This window comes from Lynx canadensis, chromosome E2 (assembly GCF_007474595.2).
Source record: "Lynx canadensis isolate LIC74 chromosome E2, mLynCan4.pri.v2, whole genome shotgun sequence".
Lineage (NCBI taxonomy): Eukaryota > Metazoa > Chordata > Mammalia > Carnivora > Felidae > Lynx > Lynx canadensis.
Window position 1 is genome coordinate 54,959,748 of NC_044317.1, and position 17,950 is coordinate 54,977,697.

Sequence of the window (17,950 nt, forward strand, 5' to 3'; positions counted from 1 at the left end):
GAGTTCCTCTCATCTAATTGTTTCTTTCATTTTCTTGAATCCCTGAAGGAGAAAGGGAGGGCCTGGACGTCCAGATTCCTTGATTCTTGACATTTAGAGGGCTGAATTCCTGTCTCCCACAGAAGGTTGGAGGTGAGGGGAATATTCAGACTTCTAAGAAGGGGATGCTGACAACACATCCAGGCTGCTTTCTGGAAACTGCAAGAAGCCTGGGTTTCTGTCACCTGATTGGTCCCAGCTCCACTGTCCCTCCCCCTTGTCCAATAAAGCATCTGCCCGAGTTGAGTCACTCTGCAGGAAGCCAGGAACTAGAGACAGAAAAAGGATCTCAGCTGGTGGTAAGTTGGGGGCTTGACAATTTCGAAACTTATTATTTGAACCTCTACCGTGTGGCAGATTCCTCCTAAGCCCTTAGGCCGGGCTGTCCAATACAGAATCCACTTGCCACATATGGTTGTTGAGCTCTTGCTAGGCCAAACCGCGATGTGCTGGGAAGTGTGAAACCAATGTTATATTCAAAGACTTAGCATGAAAAAAGAATGTAAAATATCTGATTGGTAACTTTTTTTTTTTTAATATTTACTTTTGAGAGAGAGAAAGCACAGGCAGAGGAGGGGCAAGGAGAGACTGGGACAGAGGATCCAAAGCGGGCTCTGTGCTGACAGCACAGTGGGGCTCGAACCCACTCACTGTGAGATTATGACGCTCAACCAACTGAGCCACCCAGGAGCCCCCTGACTCATGACTCTTATATTGGTTACATTTTCAAATAATATTCTTTTGATATGTTGGCTTACATAGAATATATTATCAAAGTTAATATGTTATTATAATCAATTTACTTTGTAAAGAGAATGGTAACCCTCATATATGGCTCATATTTATGGCTTACATTTATGTTTCCATTGGAGAGCGTTACTCTAGAAGTATAACATTGAAAGAATTTGGTAGTCTTCTAGCATATATGCTAATGTGGAGGATATTTAGAGTAGAAAATAAACAAATGGATACACAGGAAAAATATCTGGTATAGCTCCTCTGCATTATGGGCCAGGTGGGGCCTCTGAACATGTTAGTATCTAAGCTTGGGCTGAATATTCAGTAAGAGCCAAATGTGGGAAGCCCGAAAGAGCATCGTAGGCAGAAGGAACAGAGGATCCAGAAGCCCTGAGATGGCAGTGAGCTCAGCATGTTGGAGGAATTGAAGGAATTCAATTTGGATGGAGCCCATTATGTAAGATCACAGTGAATGTATGAAGTACGATCCAGTGTGATGTTGTGATACATAGTAAGAAATATATGTCGGGTCTTCATCCTGTTTCTGGCACCAAGCTCCTAAAACCCTGGGAATTTCCTAAGTGATGAGAGCAATAGAGGTGTCTTTTGTTATGTTAATGAGTGATTTGGGAGAGGCACCTAAGGCTGGGGGCTGGTTGCCAGAACTTTCAGGTTCAGCCCCCTGACCTCCAGGGAGAGAAGTGGTAGAAACTGAGTTCAATCCCCAGTTCAATCCCCAATCCTCATTAACCCCAATGAGTTAATCAGTCATGCCTATGTAATGAACACTCCATAAAACCCCAAAAGGACGCAGGGTTCAGAGAGCTTCCGGGTTGGTGAAAACATATGGAGATGCCTGGAGAGCGGCACACCTGGAGGGCCCATAGAAGCCTCGCGCCTTTGCCTCATACCTGGCCCTATGCATCTCTTCCAACTGGCTGTTCCTAAGTTACAACCTTTTCTAATCAACTGGTGATCTAGTACATAAAATATTTCTCTGGGTTCTGGAAATCATTAAGTTTTGTGAGGAAGAGGTTATGGGAACCTCTGATTTACAGCCAGTCAGTCAGTCGCACAGGTACCCTGGGCTTGCAGCTGGTGTCTGATTTGGCCCAGGGGCAGGAGGGGCATCTTTTAGGACTGAACCTTTAACCAGTGTGATCTGACGGTGTCAGAACTGAGCTGAATTCTTGGAAATTGTTTGTTGGTGTGGGGACTCCCTCACACTTTGGAAATTGGGTCACAAAAGAAGGATAGACAGGGCAGATCCAACAGTGCTTGGTAAGCTTGAGTTAGGAGTTTGGAAACCACTGGAGGGTGTTGAACAGAATAATGTCATGATCTGTGTTTTTAAAAGGTCATATGGCCACTGTCTGGAGAATGGATGTTTTGGGGTGAGTGGGGGGAGGCATTCGGAACAGGAACAAGCTATTTTCAAGGTCAGTGGAAACATGCAGACCAGAAGAGGGGGCATGGGCAAGGGCAGTGGAGATGGAAGTGATTCTGGGTGTGGATTCAGTTGCTTTGCAGACAGAATCTATAAACTTGGATTGCTTTGGGTGATAAGGCAAAGACAGCAAGGATACGATTTATATTTGGAACTTTAACAGCTGGGTGTTTACATTCCAAATAGGTACAGGATACTGTGAGAGAGGCAGATTTGGGAGGATGGAATAGTTGAGTTTGGTTTGGGTAATGTCAGGTTTGGAGTGCCTATGGCATTCTCACAGGGAGGTGTCAGGAAGTCAGGTGGTTATATCAGGCTAGAGCTCTAAGGAGAAGCCAAGGCTGATGCCTTAGATGAGAAGTTTTCAGTATAGGTGCCCTGGGTTGGCTCAGCTGGTGGAGTGTGGGACTCTTGACCTCGGGGTTGTTGGGTGTGGAGATGACTTAAATAAAAAAAACCTAAAAAGAAAGTTATCAGTGTAGTATTATAAGCCATGAGACCAGATGATACTACCTATGGAAAGACTACATAGAGAGGATGGAGGGGAGCAGGTACAAACCCTGGGCTGCCCTAACATTGAAAGTGAAATTTAGAGGGGGCTCTTGGCTGGCTCAGTCAGTGGAGTGTGTGACTCTTGATCTCAGGGCTGTGACTTTAAACCCCATGTTGGGTATAGAGATTTCTTAAAAATGAAATCTTTAAAAAACAGAACAGGATGGTTTCTTTTTATTTTTAAATATTCATTTATTTGTTTATTTACTTATTAGGTTTATTTTTGAGAGTGTGGGGGAGGAGCAAAAGGAGAGGGGGAAAGAGGATCTAAAGTAGGCTCTGTGCTGACAGCAGAGACCCCAACTCAGGGCTTGAATCCACAAACTGTGAGATCATGAGCTGAAGTTGGATGCTTAACCCATTGAGCCACCCAGGTGCCCCACTTATTTTTTAAAGTAAGCTTCACACCCAGCGTGGAGCCCAATATGGGGCTTGAACTCACGACCCTGAGATCAAGACCTGAGCTCAAAACCTGAGCTGAGATCAAGAGTCAGATGTTTGACCAACCGGGCCCCTTGGGTCCCCAGGATGGTTTCTTTTTATTTAAAAAAATTTTTTTTTTGAAGTTTATTTATTTTGAGAGAGAGAGAGAGTGAGAGCTGGGTAGGGGCAGAGAGAGAGAGGGGAGAGAGAATCCCAAGCACACTTTGCACTGTCAGCACAGAGCCTGATGCGGGGCTTGAATTCACGACCATGAATCCATGACCTGAGCCCAGATCAAGTCTGTTGCTTAACTGACTCAGCCACCCAGGAGCCCCTGGGATGGTTTCTTTGTAAGGGGAAGAGATAAGATAACATAATCTAATTTTAAGAAAATCTTGGGTTTTTGTTCTTGGTAAAAAAGAAAAAGGGATAATGCAGGAGGAAAGTTCTTGGGAAGGTGAGGTAGAGAGGATCCAGAGCAAACATGGGAAGGTAGCCACTGGGATGAACGAGAACTCTACACTGACTGTAGCAGTGCAGGCAGATTGGAAGGTTTGGGGCAGGGAAGGCTAAAAAGTTCCAATGGTTACCATTTTCCCGTTAAAATATGAGGCAAAGGCATCAGATGAGCACACAGATGAGGAGGGGAGAGGCCAGGGAAAAGCAGACGGGAGGAAGTGGAACTACAGCAGTTATTTCAAAACTTGGAAATGCAAATATGCTGGAGAAGTAGAGTCAGCAGACACACAAATGCTGAGCTGCCATATGAAATTCGGTCAGAAATCCAACTGTGCCCCTTAGTAATTGCGACACTGGACAAGTCACTTCCCCTGCCAGAGTCATGGCTTCCTTTTACGTTATGTGGTAATGATACTTCAGTTTTTTATTTTTTTTAAGTTTATTTATTTATTTTGAGAGAGAGCAAGGTAGGGGCAGAGAGACAGGGAGAGAGAGCGAATCCCAAGCAGGCTCCGCGATCACAGAGCCCGATGTTGGGCTCGAGCTCACAAACAGCGAGATCATGACCTGAGCAGAAGTCAAGAGTGGGATGCTTAATTGACTGAGCCACCCAGGCGCCCCAATGATGTGGTAATCATACTTATCCAAAAGCAAGACTGTTGTAATTGGAGATCATAAAAGGTACAGTGACTGGCACATTTGAGGGGCTTACCAAATAGTAGTCATCATAATCCACTGGGGTATCGTCTGTGGTTTGCAGGTTCTGTGTCCCACACTGCAACCAGGGTGCAGCCCTAATTTTACAACTTTGTCTCACTGGCCTTTCCTCTCCTGTCATTGCACAATTGGCTTTCCCTGTTGCAGCAACATCATCCCTTCTGAGTGCCTTGTAGGGTGCTTAGTGAGTGGGTAGAGAGAACTTGACTCTGTTATGGAAGTATAGCAGGTGGAAGAAGGTTGAGAGGACAATTCTGGTGGAATCTGTCTGGTTGAGCTCAAATTCTGGCACACATCAATCCTCAAACGCCATACACAAGGGTTGTGGTGAGAGCTACAGGAACTTTTGGCATATGGAAAATGCTCGTAAGTACTAGCTGCTACTGTTGTGAGCACTGTACTTGACCTGAACTTGAGATTCCATGATGCGTGGATGGCCCAGGACTAAGCCCCAGGGCACAGCATAGAGCCTGGGGAAAACAGAAAGTTCCCATCTGTTAGACTCACTTGGTCTTGCCTGAAAGATTTCCATGTCCGCTCTCAACTAACCCTCACCTGAAAATCAGTCTCCTCCATAAAATGGCCTCTATTCTGTGGAGGAGCAAACTGAAGCTCAAAGAGATGTCACCAAGAACCCACTGGGCAGGTGTCAGATGAGAATACAGACTGACCTCCCCCCAGAGCCCAACACTCTTCATACTGTTAACAGTGGCTCTCAACTGGGAGTGATTCTCCCCCACCCACCCACCCAGGGGACATTTGATAACGTCTGTAGATACTTTTGCATGTCACAACTGGGGGTGGGGCTGCTAGATGGGGGCCAGGGATGTTGCTAAAACATTGTACAATGTACAGGAAAGTCTTCCACAGCTAAGCATTATCCAGTTCCAAATGTTCAATGGTGCCAAGGCTGAGAAACTCTGCATGACATTAAGCAATGTGCCTCCTCTGCTGACTCTGAGTCTAGCCCTTCCCTCACTAAGCTGTAACTGGCTCCTAATCAATTTCTCTTATCTATTCACCCTCGGTGTAGTTTTCTGCTAGTAAACAGGAGCCTTGTAATCCTCTTGGCTAAGCAATCAGCCTGATAGGTGGAATGCATATGAATTATTATGGGAATATGGAGAACTATTCTTTCCCAAAGTAATAGCCAAAAGAGTGTCAATTTTATAGTATAACCGGCCAAGTTTCAGTAGAGTGGGGGTCCTAGTTGGAGTGGTAGTTGATGTTGTCCATGAATAGGGAGGCTGTAAGATGGTTCATGGATTGGAAATGGCCATTGTTGAAATGTTTCAGGTGTGTGCAAGATGGAAACCAACCTCTCCATCACTCCGAATGAATATGAAGAGATACTCCACGAGTCTGCTGGCTACACTGTTCTGTGGATCCTATCACTGGTGGTGCTTGGGATCACCTTTGTCCTTGGCATCCTGGGCAATGGGCTTGTGATCTGGGTGGCTGGATTCCGGATGGCACGCAGTGTCACCACCATCTGTTACCTGAACTTGGCCTTGGCTGACTTCTCTTTCACTGCCACTCTGCCATTTCTCATTGTCTCAATGGCCATGAAAGAACGGTGGCCTTTTGGCTGGTTCCTGTGTAAGGTAATTCACATTGTGGTGGACATCAACCTGTTTGGAAGTGTCTTCCTCATTGCTTTCATTGCCCTGGACCGCTGTATTTGTGTCTTGCATCCAGTCTGGGCCCACAACCACCGCACTGTAAGTCTGGCTACAAAACTCATCATTGGACCCTGGATTTTTGCCCTAGTCCTTACCTTGCCAGTTTTCATCTTCTTGACTACAGTAAATGATGGAACAGGGAATATATACTGTACTTTCAACTTTGCACACTGGGGCAACAGTATTGAACAGAGGCTGAAGGTGGCTATCACCATGTTGACAATCAGAGGGATCATCCGGTTTATCATTGGCTTCAGTATGCCAATGTCCATTGTTGCTATCTGCTATGGGCTCATTGCTGCCAAGATACGTAAAAAAGGCATGATTAAATCCAGCCGTCCCTTAAGGGTCCTTACTGCTGTTGTGGCTTCCTTCTTTCTCTGTTGGTTCCCCTTTCAAATGGTTGCCCTTTTAAGCACAGTCTGGCTCAAACAGATACTGTTTGAGGGCAAGTACAAAATCCTTGATGTCCTGACTAATCCAACAAGCTCCCTGGCCTTCTTCAACAGCTGCCTCAATCCAATCCTTTATGTCTTCATGGGCCAAGACTTCCGAGAGAGACTGATCCACTCCCTGCCTGCCAGTCTGGAGAGGGCCCTTACTGAGGACTTATCCCAGTCCAGTGACACAACAAACAAATCCACTTTACCTCATGAAGAAGCAGAGTTACAGGCAATGTGAGGGCAGCTGGGGGACATTTTTGAGCTCTGTATGCTCCTACCCTTCTCCCATTTCCAGCTCCATCTTACCTTGGGTCATACTGAGACACGCATCATGAAAGGAAAAAGTAACCTAAGATGTCATTTTTGGATTTTGGGCCTCAGCTTCTTCCCCTGGATAAGTGGAGACTGTAAAGGGGTACAAGGGAGGAGAAGAGAAAGTGATGGGGAACTGGTAACGCTTAGATAAGAGGGTATGGTAAGGGGAAAACTTTAGTTATTTTACCATTAAGATGTTCGCTGTAGGTTTTATTTTAAGCTATTTTTAATAAGATTACAGGAATTTCTTTGTATTAATAGTTTACGAAGAGTTTTCTTCCTTTAAAAATCATGAATGGCTATAGAACTGTATCAAATGAATTTTATGCATATATGAAGATATTATTTTTATCCTTTTATTTACGCCATCATACATTACCTTGATTGATTTTTGCATGTGAAACTACCCTTGCGTTCCTAGAATAAACCAGGATTGGTCGTGATGTATTTTGTCTAATTATAATTTACATCACTAGGTTTGTTTATAACTTATGCATTTATGTTTATGTAAAGATGGGTCTGTTATTTTCCTTTCCACTAATATCCTGGTCAGCTTTTGCACCAAACTTCTAATGGCCTCCTACACAGACTTGGGAAGTGATTTCTCTGACTATATTCTTTCATAAATGTTCAGAAATTCACCAGCGAAGACAGTTGGCCCTGGGTTTTCTTTCTGGGAAGGCTTTTAGTAACGAGTTCAATTTCTTTCATAGTTATGGGACTATTCAGATTTTCTATTTCCTCTTCCGTCAATTTTGACAAACTGTGACTTTTAATGAATTTAGCCATTTCATCCAAACTGTCAAATCTATTGGCATGAAATGGTATAATAACTGTGTGTAGTACTTGGTATGCTTTCCTTTACATAATGAGAATGTAAGCTATCTGAAGGCAGGGATTTTGGTCCATATTGTTCACCAATGGATCCCCATACCATATGTGTAAAATAGTGCCTAACATGTGATAGACAGATACTCAATAAATATTGAATTGATGAATAAATAAACAATGGTATCATCCAAATATCAAGTGAGAGCCTTTATTTTATTAAAAATTTTTTTAATGTTTTATTTATTTTTGAGAGAGAGAGACAGAGCATGATTAGGGGAGGGGCAGAGAGAGGGAGACACAGAATCTGAAGCAGGCTCCAGGCTCTGAGCTGTCAGCACAGAGCCCAGCATGGGGCTTGAACTTATGAACCATGAGATCATGACCTGAGCTGAAGTTGGACGCTTAACCGACTGACCCACCCAGGCACCCCAAGTGAGAACCTTTAAAGCTAGCTAAAATGATCTCTGACCCTCATATCATTGCAGTTTACAAGATTTACAAATTCCCATGTGGCTTACATTTTTATGAATCTGGTTTTGAATTTCTACTTCAAGTAAAGCACTCTGACTGTTGCTTGGTGCTTCTGTTTTGACATAAATCAGTCTACAATAATACTCGGCTTTTTTTTTTTTTTTGGCTTTCTGCAAATAATCACTTGCAAATAATCCATTACTGTGTAACATACTTTCCTGATGCATTGGCAAAAGAAAGAACTCAAAATAAATATTAGGTAGTCTTGTTATCAAAAGCCCTTCACCCAGGGGCTCCTGGGTGGCTCAGTCGGTTAAGCGTCCAACTTCGGCTCAGGTCATGATCTCATGGTTTGTGGGTTCAAGTCCCACATCGGGCTCTGTGCTGACAGCTCAGAGCCTGAAGCCTGCTTGGGATTCTGTGTCTCCCTCTCTCTCTGCCCCTCCTCTGCTCATGCTCTGTCTCTCTCTCTCTCAAAAATAAATAAACATTAAAAAAAAATAAAAATAAAAAATCTTAAAAAAAAAAAAAAGATCCCTATACCCAGCAATCCCACATACCCTCAATTTTATATATTCATGTCAACAGCACATGTTTTCACAAATGGTCACTGTAGAATTGTTTACAACAGCCCCAAACTATAAACAACCCAAAAGTTCATTAACAGAATAAAGTTAGTAATAGTAAATTACTAATAGAAATAGTAAAGTAGTAATAGTAAATTACTCTTCAGCAATAAAATATTTAAAAACTACAACATGAATCTATCACATAGACAAAATAAAAAGACAACAGTATGTACAGCATTCCATTCCATTTCAAAATTTTTAGTTAATAAAGTTGAACTGTATTTTTATTTATTTATTTATTCTGAGAGAGAGGGGGCGAGCACAAGTGGAGGAGGGGCAGAGAGAGGAAGAGAGAGAATCCCAAGCAGACTCTGTACCATCAGTGCAGAGCTGGACACGGAGCTCAAATCCACAAACCATGAGCTCATGACCTGAGCCCAAATCAAGAGTCAGACACTTAAATGACTGAGCCACCCAGATGCCCCTAAACTATACAGTTTAGAGATACAGACCTATGCAGTAAAATTATGAAGGAAAGTGATGAATTGATTGCCATAATCAAGATAGTGGTTATATAATTGGAAGAAAGGAGAGAAACTGATCAGGAAAATGTATGTTGCAGCTGATGGCTTCTGGAATGCTGTGATCTCTACTGCTGGTGGTACATGGGGATTTCCTTTATGCAAATATGTTAATCTCCATGTTTATCTTCTATCTGTTTTTGCCCTTAGGTTTGTTATATTCCTTTTTTTTTTTTTTTTTTTTTTTTAACAGTTCAGGGAAATTCAGATCCCTTTTCCTTCATACCAGGAAAACTTCATAGCTTCTGGATTTAGGCTGATTCAAGTAGGGCAACCCATTCATACAGACACTGCAGTTCTCTAAATTTGGATTTATTAGGACAGGGAGAGCTGAGGGGTCAAAGGGAAGCAAGCAGCAGTGAACAATCCCAGCTTTGGTGTCCTTTAAGCACTAAAGAAAACAGACTTAGAAATAGAGCTCCACCTTGTGGCTTCCAGAAAACTAAGCAAGGAAACAGGCGTCTGGCCGCCTCCTCAGCTCTACAACCTAACCTCACTGGGAGAGATCCTCTAGAAGAACCAGATTCTCTTCCAGGTGAGTTCCCCCAAAGTGAATTTCCAAGTGCATCTGAATAAGGAAATCTGTTTTGTAATCCAGGAAGTCCCCCTCATTCATTCCAGAATGTTCATTCCAGAGATAGGAGAGTGGGCATGTCTCCTGTATCTCATCCCACCCTAAGATACTAGATAAACTCGCTACTAGATAATAAGGGACTTTGTGTGAATGTCTCATAATCTTGGGACACTGAAGATTGAGCAACTGTGTTTTTTCCTTGTGTTTCCATCTCCTGGCTCTCCCAGCTCCAAATACCATCTAGGTAACTGTTTCCCAAATAAGGATCTACAACTGATGCTGTTCCATCAGAATCACCTGGGGAGGTATGTTTTTAAATATGGGTTAGGTCACTGCAGCACCAAGCCATCTGATCGACAGAGTCTGATACAGAAGGCAGGAATCTGTATTCATTCAAAAAGCTCCCTGGTAGCTATTTGTACAATCAGATTCCTGTGCTGATTAGCAGTTGAATAAGTGTTCTCTTTACAAGAGAACCGACTAAGAACCAGTATCAGATCTTGGAGACACAGATATATCTTTAAAGTCCACACCCAAGAACAAATGGTCTTCTTATGGGGTGCTGAGGCAGCTCTTAGGAGGGCAATGTGGGCAGTTAAGTTAGCAAAATAAAAAAAAATTTTAATGTTTATTTACTTTTGAGAGAGAGAGAGAGCACACAAGCGAGAGAACACATGAGCAGGGGAGGGGCAGAGAGAGGGGGAGAGAGAGAATCCCAAGCAGGCTCTGTGCTCTCAGCCCAGAGCCTGATGCGGGGCTTGAACTCACGAACCATGAGATCGTGACCTGAGCCAAAGTCGGTCACCCAACCGACTGAGCCACTCAGGTGCCCCAGCAAAATAAATCTTAACAGAAAGGTTGCTGTACAGTATCTTGTTTGAGATCCTCTGGAGCTGCTTTGGTCTTGAAATGGCAGATGGGGGTGAGGTAATTCTATTCTAAAAGGAGAGGTTCTCAGGAACAGCTAACAAGTTACTAATCAGGAAGACATCTTCCTCACCCTTTCCAACTCCAAATTCTCAGCCTCCATAATCATGTGAGTGGATACCTCACAATAAATCACACACCCACACCCATGCAACCTATTGGTTCTGTTTCTTTGGAGAACCCTAATATATTTTTAAAAATTATTGTTAATTGTTGGGTGTAATGGTGGCTATAGTCTTTTTAAACCCTTATCTGTTACAGATACATACTAAAGTATTTACAGGGAAAATGACACGACACATGATATCTGATTAGAGATAATCCCCAGAGGAAAAAAAGGCAATCAGTGAGAGATCAACAGAATGTTTTCAACTTTTGAAGCTTACTACTCTTGTATATGTTTCCATTTTCCACTTCAAAGTCTTTTAAAAGTCACTCTATGACCCAACAAATCCACTCCTAGATAAATGCATAAATGCCCTACCAACAAATGTGTGCCTATGAACACTAGGGCACATACATCGTAGGTAAGGGAAAAACACAGCTGAACAAGTGTGTGTCCAAGATTATAAAATACGTACATATTTCATAATAGCACCAAACTGCAAACAAATCTAATGTCCATCAACAGTAGGATAAACAATTGCAGGGGTGCCTGGGTGGCTCAGTTGGTTAAGCGTCTGACTTCAGCTCAGGTGACGATCTCACAGTTTGTGGGTTCAAGCCCTGCATCGGGCTCTGTGCTGGCAGCTCAGAGCCTGGAGCCTGCTTCAGATTCTGTATCTCCCTTTCTCTCTGCCCGTCCCCTGCTTGCACTCTGAATGTCTCTCTCTCTCTCAAAAATAAATAAGTAAACATTAAAAAAATTGCAGTATATTCGAATTACTATATAATAAGATAACTGAAGTAGTCTGCACATGGATCAATCTTAAGATCATCACGCTAAATGAAAAAGCCACAGATATCAGAATAGATCTGTTATATTCTTTTTTACATGCAGTTTTCCAAAAGGCAAAATTAAACTCTACTACTTAGGTACACATAATTAGGTTTATTTTATTTTATTTTTAGATTTTTAAACTATGTATTTAATAGCAAAACCTTCAGTAATGGGGATACAAACATGCCTTGGAAAATGCAAAAGCAATTAACTCAATGTAATGGTAGGGGCACCTGGGTGACTCAGTTGGTGAAGTGTCCAACTTCAGCTCAGGTCATGATCTTGTGGCTCGTGAGTTCAAGCCCCGCTTTGGGGTCTGTGCTGACAGCTCAGAGGCTGGAGCCTGCTTCGGATTCTGTGTCTCCCTCTCTCCCTGCCCCTTCCCTGCTTGTGCTCTCCCTTTCTCTCTCAAAAAATAAATAAACTTTTTTTTTTAATTTTTTTTAACGTTTATTTATTTTTGAGACAGAGAGAGAGCATGAACGGGGGAGGGGCAGAGAGAGAGGGAGACACAGAATCTGAAGCAGGCTCCAGGCTCTGAGCTGTCAGCACAGAGCCGGACGCGGGGCTCGAACTCACGGACCGTGAGATCATGACCTGAGCCGAAGTCAGACGCCTAACCGACCAAGCCACCCAGGTGCCCCAATAAACTTTTTTTTAAGGGGGGGGGCATTAAAAAAATGAATTCATTCCTTTCCCTTTACACTAAAGAAGCCTCTTGGCTTCTGGGTTCCAGGCAGTCTGAAGTAGGGCATCCTATTCATATCAGAGCTATGTTATCTAAAATTGGGCTTATTAGAAGAGAGAAATCTGGGAGATCAAAGAGACAGCAAGCAAAACAACTTGGGCCTGACCTGAGATTGATGCCACTCCTATTTTATTTGTTCAAGAGCTAATGAAAACTTGAGTTAGAACACAACCCCAATGGGGGCGCCTGGGTGGCTCAGTTGGTTAAGCATCTGACTTTGGCCCAGGTCATGATCTCATAGTTTATGAGTTCGAGCCTCACTAGAGTCCTGACAGTACAGAGCCTGCTTGGGATTCTCTCTCCCTCTCCCTCTCTCTCCGCCACCGCCATGCTCTGTCAAAAATAAATAAAAATTTAAAAAAAGAAAAAAGAAAAAAAAAAAAAAAGAACACAAACCCCACCCAGTGGTTACTTGGAGCTCTGGCACAATTAAGGAAGAGGAAGTTTGGCAGAATCTCATTTCTTCACCCCCATTGGGAGAGACTCCTAACTCACCTACCTCTCTGTCAGCTTCTCCAGATTGAGTTTTCTGGGGCCCCTAAACAAACAACCTTCCAAGAAATCCAGGATATCCTCATCCATCCAAATGTGTATTCAAGAGACTGGCCCTCACCTCACCCCTCACTGTTACTAGGCTGAAGAAAATAGGTTATAACTGCTGTATACTGTTCGCCCCTGAATTCCCAGCTTCCCCCACCCTCCCCCAAATATCTTCCCCAAATACCACCTGTGGCAATTTTTCCATAAGTCCACAGTGGACTTTCCATAATGTCCACAACATTTATTTGCGACAACAAGGATGGACCTTAAAGGCACTATGCTAAGTGAAACAAATCTGAGGAAGACAAGTACTGTATGATCTCACTTAAGTGTGGAATCTAAAAACAAAACAACAAAAAAAAACCCACATCAAACTCCTAGAGAAAGAGATCAACCAACGGTGATTGTTGGTGACCAACAGTGGGAACAGGGGCAGGGGAATCAGAGGCAGGTGGTCAAAGGTACAAACTTCCAGTTACCAGATGAAGAAGTACTGGGGACGGAATGGACACCATGATGATGATGGGGAACACTACAATACAGGGTACTTGAAAGTTGTTAAGAGGGTAAATCCTAAGAGCTCTCATTACAAGGAAAAACAAATTTTTTTTCTCTTTTTGCTTTCTCTTTATTGCATCTAAGAGATGATAGATGATGGACAAGTCAATTTACTGTGGTGATCATTCCACAATATATGTAAGCCAAACTACTGTGTGATACACCATAAACTTAACGGTGTTTCATGTCAATTAGATCCTAACAAAACTGCATGTTTTACTTTACTTTATTTATTAAAAATGTTTTTTAATGCTTATTTTTGAGATACAAAACAAACGCATGTGGGGGAAGGGGAGAGAGAGGGGGAAACAGAATCCAAAGTAGGCTCTGCCCTGTCAGCACAGAGCCCCACAGGGGGCTTGAACTCAGGAACCGTGAAATCATGATCTGAGCTGAAGTTAGACACTCAAATGACTGAGCCACCCAGGTGCCCCTAAAACTACATATTTAAAAAAAATTGTTTAATGTTTATATTTGAGAGAGAGAGAGAGAGAGAGAGAGAGAGAGCAAGCAGTGGAGGGTCAGAGAGAGAGGGAGACACAGAATCCGAAGCAGGCTCCAGGCTCTGAGCTGTCAGCACAGAGCCCCACATGGGGCTCAAACCCACAGACTGCGAGATCATGACCTGAGCCAAAGTCGGATGCTTAACCAATGGAACCACCCAGGTGCCCCCAATTTTTGTTAATGTTTATTTATTTTTGAGAGAGACAGAGAGACAGACAGGGCATGAGCAGTGGAGGGTCAGAGAGAGAGAGAGGGAGACACAGAATCTGAAGCAGGCTCCAGGCTCTGAGCTGTCAGCACAGAGCCCGATGTGGGGCTCGAACTCACAAACGGTGAGATCATGACCTGAGCCGAAGTCTGATGCTTCCAACTGAGCCACCCACGCGCCCCTACAACTACATATTTCAAACAGCTCCTCAGATACCAGATATTTACCCAAAGAAACCCAAAACATATTTCAACAAAAAGACTATAAGAAGGTTCACAGTAGCTTTATTATTTTTTTTAATATTTATTTTTGAGAGAGAGAGAACAGAAGCTGGGGAGGGGCAGAGAGAGAGGGAGACAGATGATCCGAAGTGGGCTCTGTGCTGTAAGGACAGAGCCCAATATGGGACTCAAAGTCACCAGCCATAAGATCATGACCGAGCTGAAGTCAGGCCAACCAACTGAGCCACCCAGGCACCCCCATATTAGCTTTATTTATAATAGCCCCCAACTGGAAACAACCCAGGAGTGTATTCATAGGTGTGTGGATAAACTGTGGTATATTCATTTATGTTTTCTGCAATGTCCTTTCTCTTTTTTTTTTAAGTAATCTCTACCCCCATTGTGGGGCTTGAACTCACAACCCTGAGATCAAGAGTCACATGCTCTACTGACTGAGCCAGACAGGCGCCCCCTTATTGCTTTAAAACAATAAAACGCTTGGTTTCTAAAGATTTTGTCTTGTGGAAATTTGCAGAGAAACAAAAATGAAGCCAAATTATTTTTTACTGCTCCAAAATGTCCCAAATTCTCTTAAGTATGTGACTAGTATAATAAGGGTGTTGTGACATTATCGTCAGGCACGTCATGAAATTCCTATGATGATAAAAATGGAAAGACACTGTGAAATCTTACTGTTCAAATATAGTTAAGTACTGATCACAAGTACTTGGGTTAGACGCTTTTTGTCAAGTAGGTAGGTATTGATGTGGGAAACAAAGGCAAATGAAAAATTAAATTTCATCACTGCCTACAGCCCATTGGCAAGTCCTTGAAACAGGCAGAGTGACCTTCCTCTAGGAGCTTAGCTGCCTGGATGATGACATACTGCTCAGGGCAAAAGGCAATCTTAGCCCACCTGCCCCCCCCCCCCCCCCGCCATAAGTCTACTTTAACATACACAAATTCCTCTGGAAACTTCCTTTGTCTCTATACCCAAAATATATATTAGCAATCATCCTCCAAGCATATGGCCCACTGATATACATCAGAAGGGTCTCATGACTAAAGTTTTATTAGACAGTAATAAACGACCTTTTGTAACAATAGTTCGCTCCTTCAAGGTCCTGGAAACCTTTTTTTCCAAAATACCTGTGCTATCTCGAACCCCCTCCCAACTTGAAAGTATAGGGGTGCCTGGGTGGCTCAGGTCATGATCTCTTGGCTCAAGAGACAGTTCGAGCCCTGTGTCAGGCTCTGTGCTGACAGCTCAGAGCCTGGAGCATGGTTAGGATTCTGTGTCTCCCTCTCTCTGCCCCTCTTCCATTCACGCTCTGTCTCTCTGTCTCTGTCTCTCAAAAATAACTAAACATTAAAAAAAATTTTTTTAAACCAAAAAGAAAGTATACAAGTCACCCAGTGTAGCTCTTCCTGCCCATGGATCCTGCTTTAATAAAACCACCTTTTTGCACCGAAGACATCTCAAGAATGCTTTCTTAGCCATTGGCTCTGAACCCCAACATTTTCTACATCAGGTATCACAGTGAAAACAAAAAAAAGGTGATGTGTTGATATTTTATTCACAGATTAGTACTTTATGAAATTATAGTATTTCATACAAAGGACTATTATATACATGTAAGATAGAAAAAAAATTAGTGAAGACTCCCATTCACCACCAGGCTTAAGAGAGAGAACACTACCAATGCTATGAAAGTTTTGTCTTTGCCCTTCTCTGACCAAATTCCCCTTTTATACCCGTAAGTAACTACTTTCCTAAATTTTGTGTCTAGCATTCCTCTAACTATTCTTTATAGCTTTACTATATATAACTCTCTAAGAAACTTATTTGTCTGTACCATTTTATTTATTTATATTTTAATTAATTTTTTAAATGTTTATTTATTTTGAGAGAGAGAGAGAGAGAGAGAGAGGAAGCATGCATGTGCCCTGGGAAGGGCAGAGAGAGAGGGAGAGAGAATCACAAGCAGGCTCCATGCTGTCAGTACAGAGCCTGATGTGGGACTCGAACTCAAGAACTGTGAGATCATGACCTGAGTTGAAATCAAGGGTCAGACACTTAACTGACTGAGCCACCTGGGCTCCTCTTTATTTTGGGGGCCTCTAGGTGGCTCAATCGGTTAAGCCTACAACTTGGGCTGATACTCTTAGGAAGTAACACATAGATATAGAGTTGAAATAGTTGATGACTTCTTCTCTTATTCTGAATATTCCATTTACTCACACACTTAAAAACTTTCATACCATCTCTTCTTCCTACTGAAAGCCTTTTGAAATATATACATATATATATATATATATATATATATATTTTTTTTTTTTTTTTTTTTTTTTTTTTGCGAGAGAGAGAACATGAGCAGGGGAGGGGTTGGGAGAGAGAGAATCCCAAGCAGGCTCTGCACTGTCAGCTCAGAGCCAGATATGGGCCCTGATCTCACTACCTGAGCCAAAATCAAGAGTTGGACACTTAACCAACTGAGCCACCCAGGCACCCCTGAAATATTTTATCAACATGGTATTCACAGCAAGAACATGACTTTACAAAATTATTTCTAGAGAAAATGATTTCCTCGATTCACTGACCTGGCTTAATTTTTCATAAATATAAATTATCTTATACACAATGAAGTTTATTCATGGTATAGTCATCCCCACACTTAATACATTCATAGGTTTGCATTTTTTTTTATTTTTTTTTTAACGTTTATTTATTTTTGAGACAGAGAGAGACAGAGCATGAACGGGGGAGGGTCAGAGAGAGGGAGACACAGAATCTGAAACAGGCTCCAGGCTCTGAGCTGTCAGCACAGAGCCCGACGCGGGGCTCGAACTCACAGACCGCAAGATCGTGACCTAAGCTGAAGTTGGCCGCTCAACTGACTGAGCCACCCAGGCGCCCCTAGGTTTGCATTTTTATATGTATTGTCTGTACACATTTTTTTAATAATCAGAAAAGGTTTTCAAGCATTGTATGGCAATCGAAGTTATTCCTTAGTGTAAACTCTCTAATACCACATGCTTATGACTTTCAACAAAAGGTTTTTCTCACATTTATTACTCTTCTATGATTCACTCTGGAGTAAACTCTCTGATGCATCCGGAATTTGGTTTCTCAATGAAAATACTACAACATTCCCTCCCTTGTACAATTTCTTTTCCATATGAGTTTCTCCGATATAAAATGACCTATACTTCTTGAAAGTTTTCACAAAATTACTACATTCACAGTGGCTGTCTTTCTGTTGTATAATGAGTGCACACCACTTCTTTTATAAATTTTTATTTATGTATTTTTTTAATTTTAATGTTTGTTTATTTTTGACAGAGAGAGAGAGAGAGAGAGAGAGAGCGAGCGAGCATGAGCGGGGGAGGGGCAGAGAGAGAAGGAGACACAGAATCCAAAGCAGGCTCCAGGCTCTGAGCTGTTGGCACAGAGCGTGACAAC

At 42.5% G+C, this 17,950-nt stretch overlaps 1 protein-coding gene across 2 annotated transcripts; it reads left to right on the plus strand.

The window, feature by feature from the left end:
- The first annotated feature begins 234 nt into the window (after positions 1-234).
- Positions 235-7,838, plus strand: LOC115503257 (N-formyl peptide receptor 2-like). Of its 2 annotated transcripts, none has more exons than XM_030299381.2 (2): positions 235-338; positions 5,672-7,838. In XM_030299381.2, the coding sequence occupies exon 2, from the start codon at positions 5,683-5,685 to the stop codon at positions 6,736-6,738; it is 1,056 nt and encodes a 351-aa protein (XP_030155241.1). In that variant the 5' UTR covers positions 235-338; positions 5,672-5,682; the 3' UTR covers positions 6,739-7,838. The 2 variants fall into 2 exon arrangements, with proteins under 2 accessions (XP_030155241.1, XP_030155242.1); XM_030299382.1 differs by lacking the exon at positions 235-338 and adding an exon at positions 1,480-1,757.
- Positions 7,839-17,950: the final 10,112 nt, after the last annotated feature.

Bases quoted from the DNA above. Each gene is read 5' to 3' on its own strand.
- LOC115503257 (XM_030299381.2), top strand. From the start codon at position 5,683: ATGGAAACCAACCTCTCCATCACTCCGAATGAATATGAAGAGATACTC.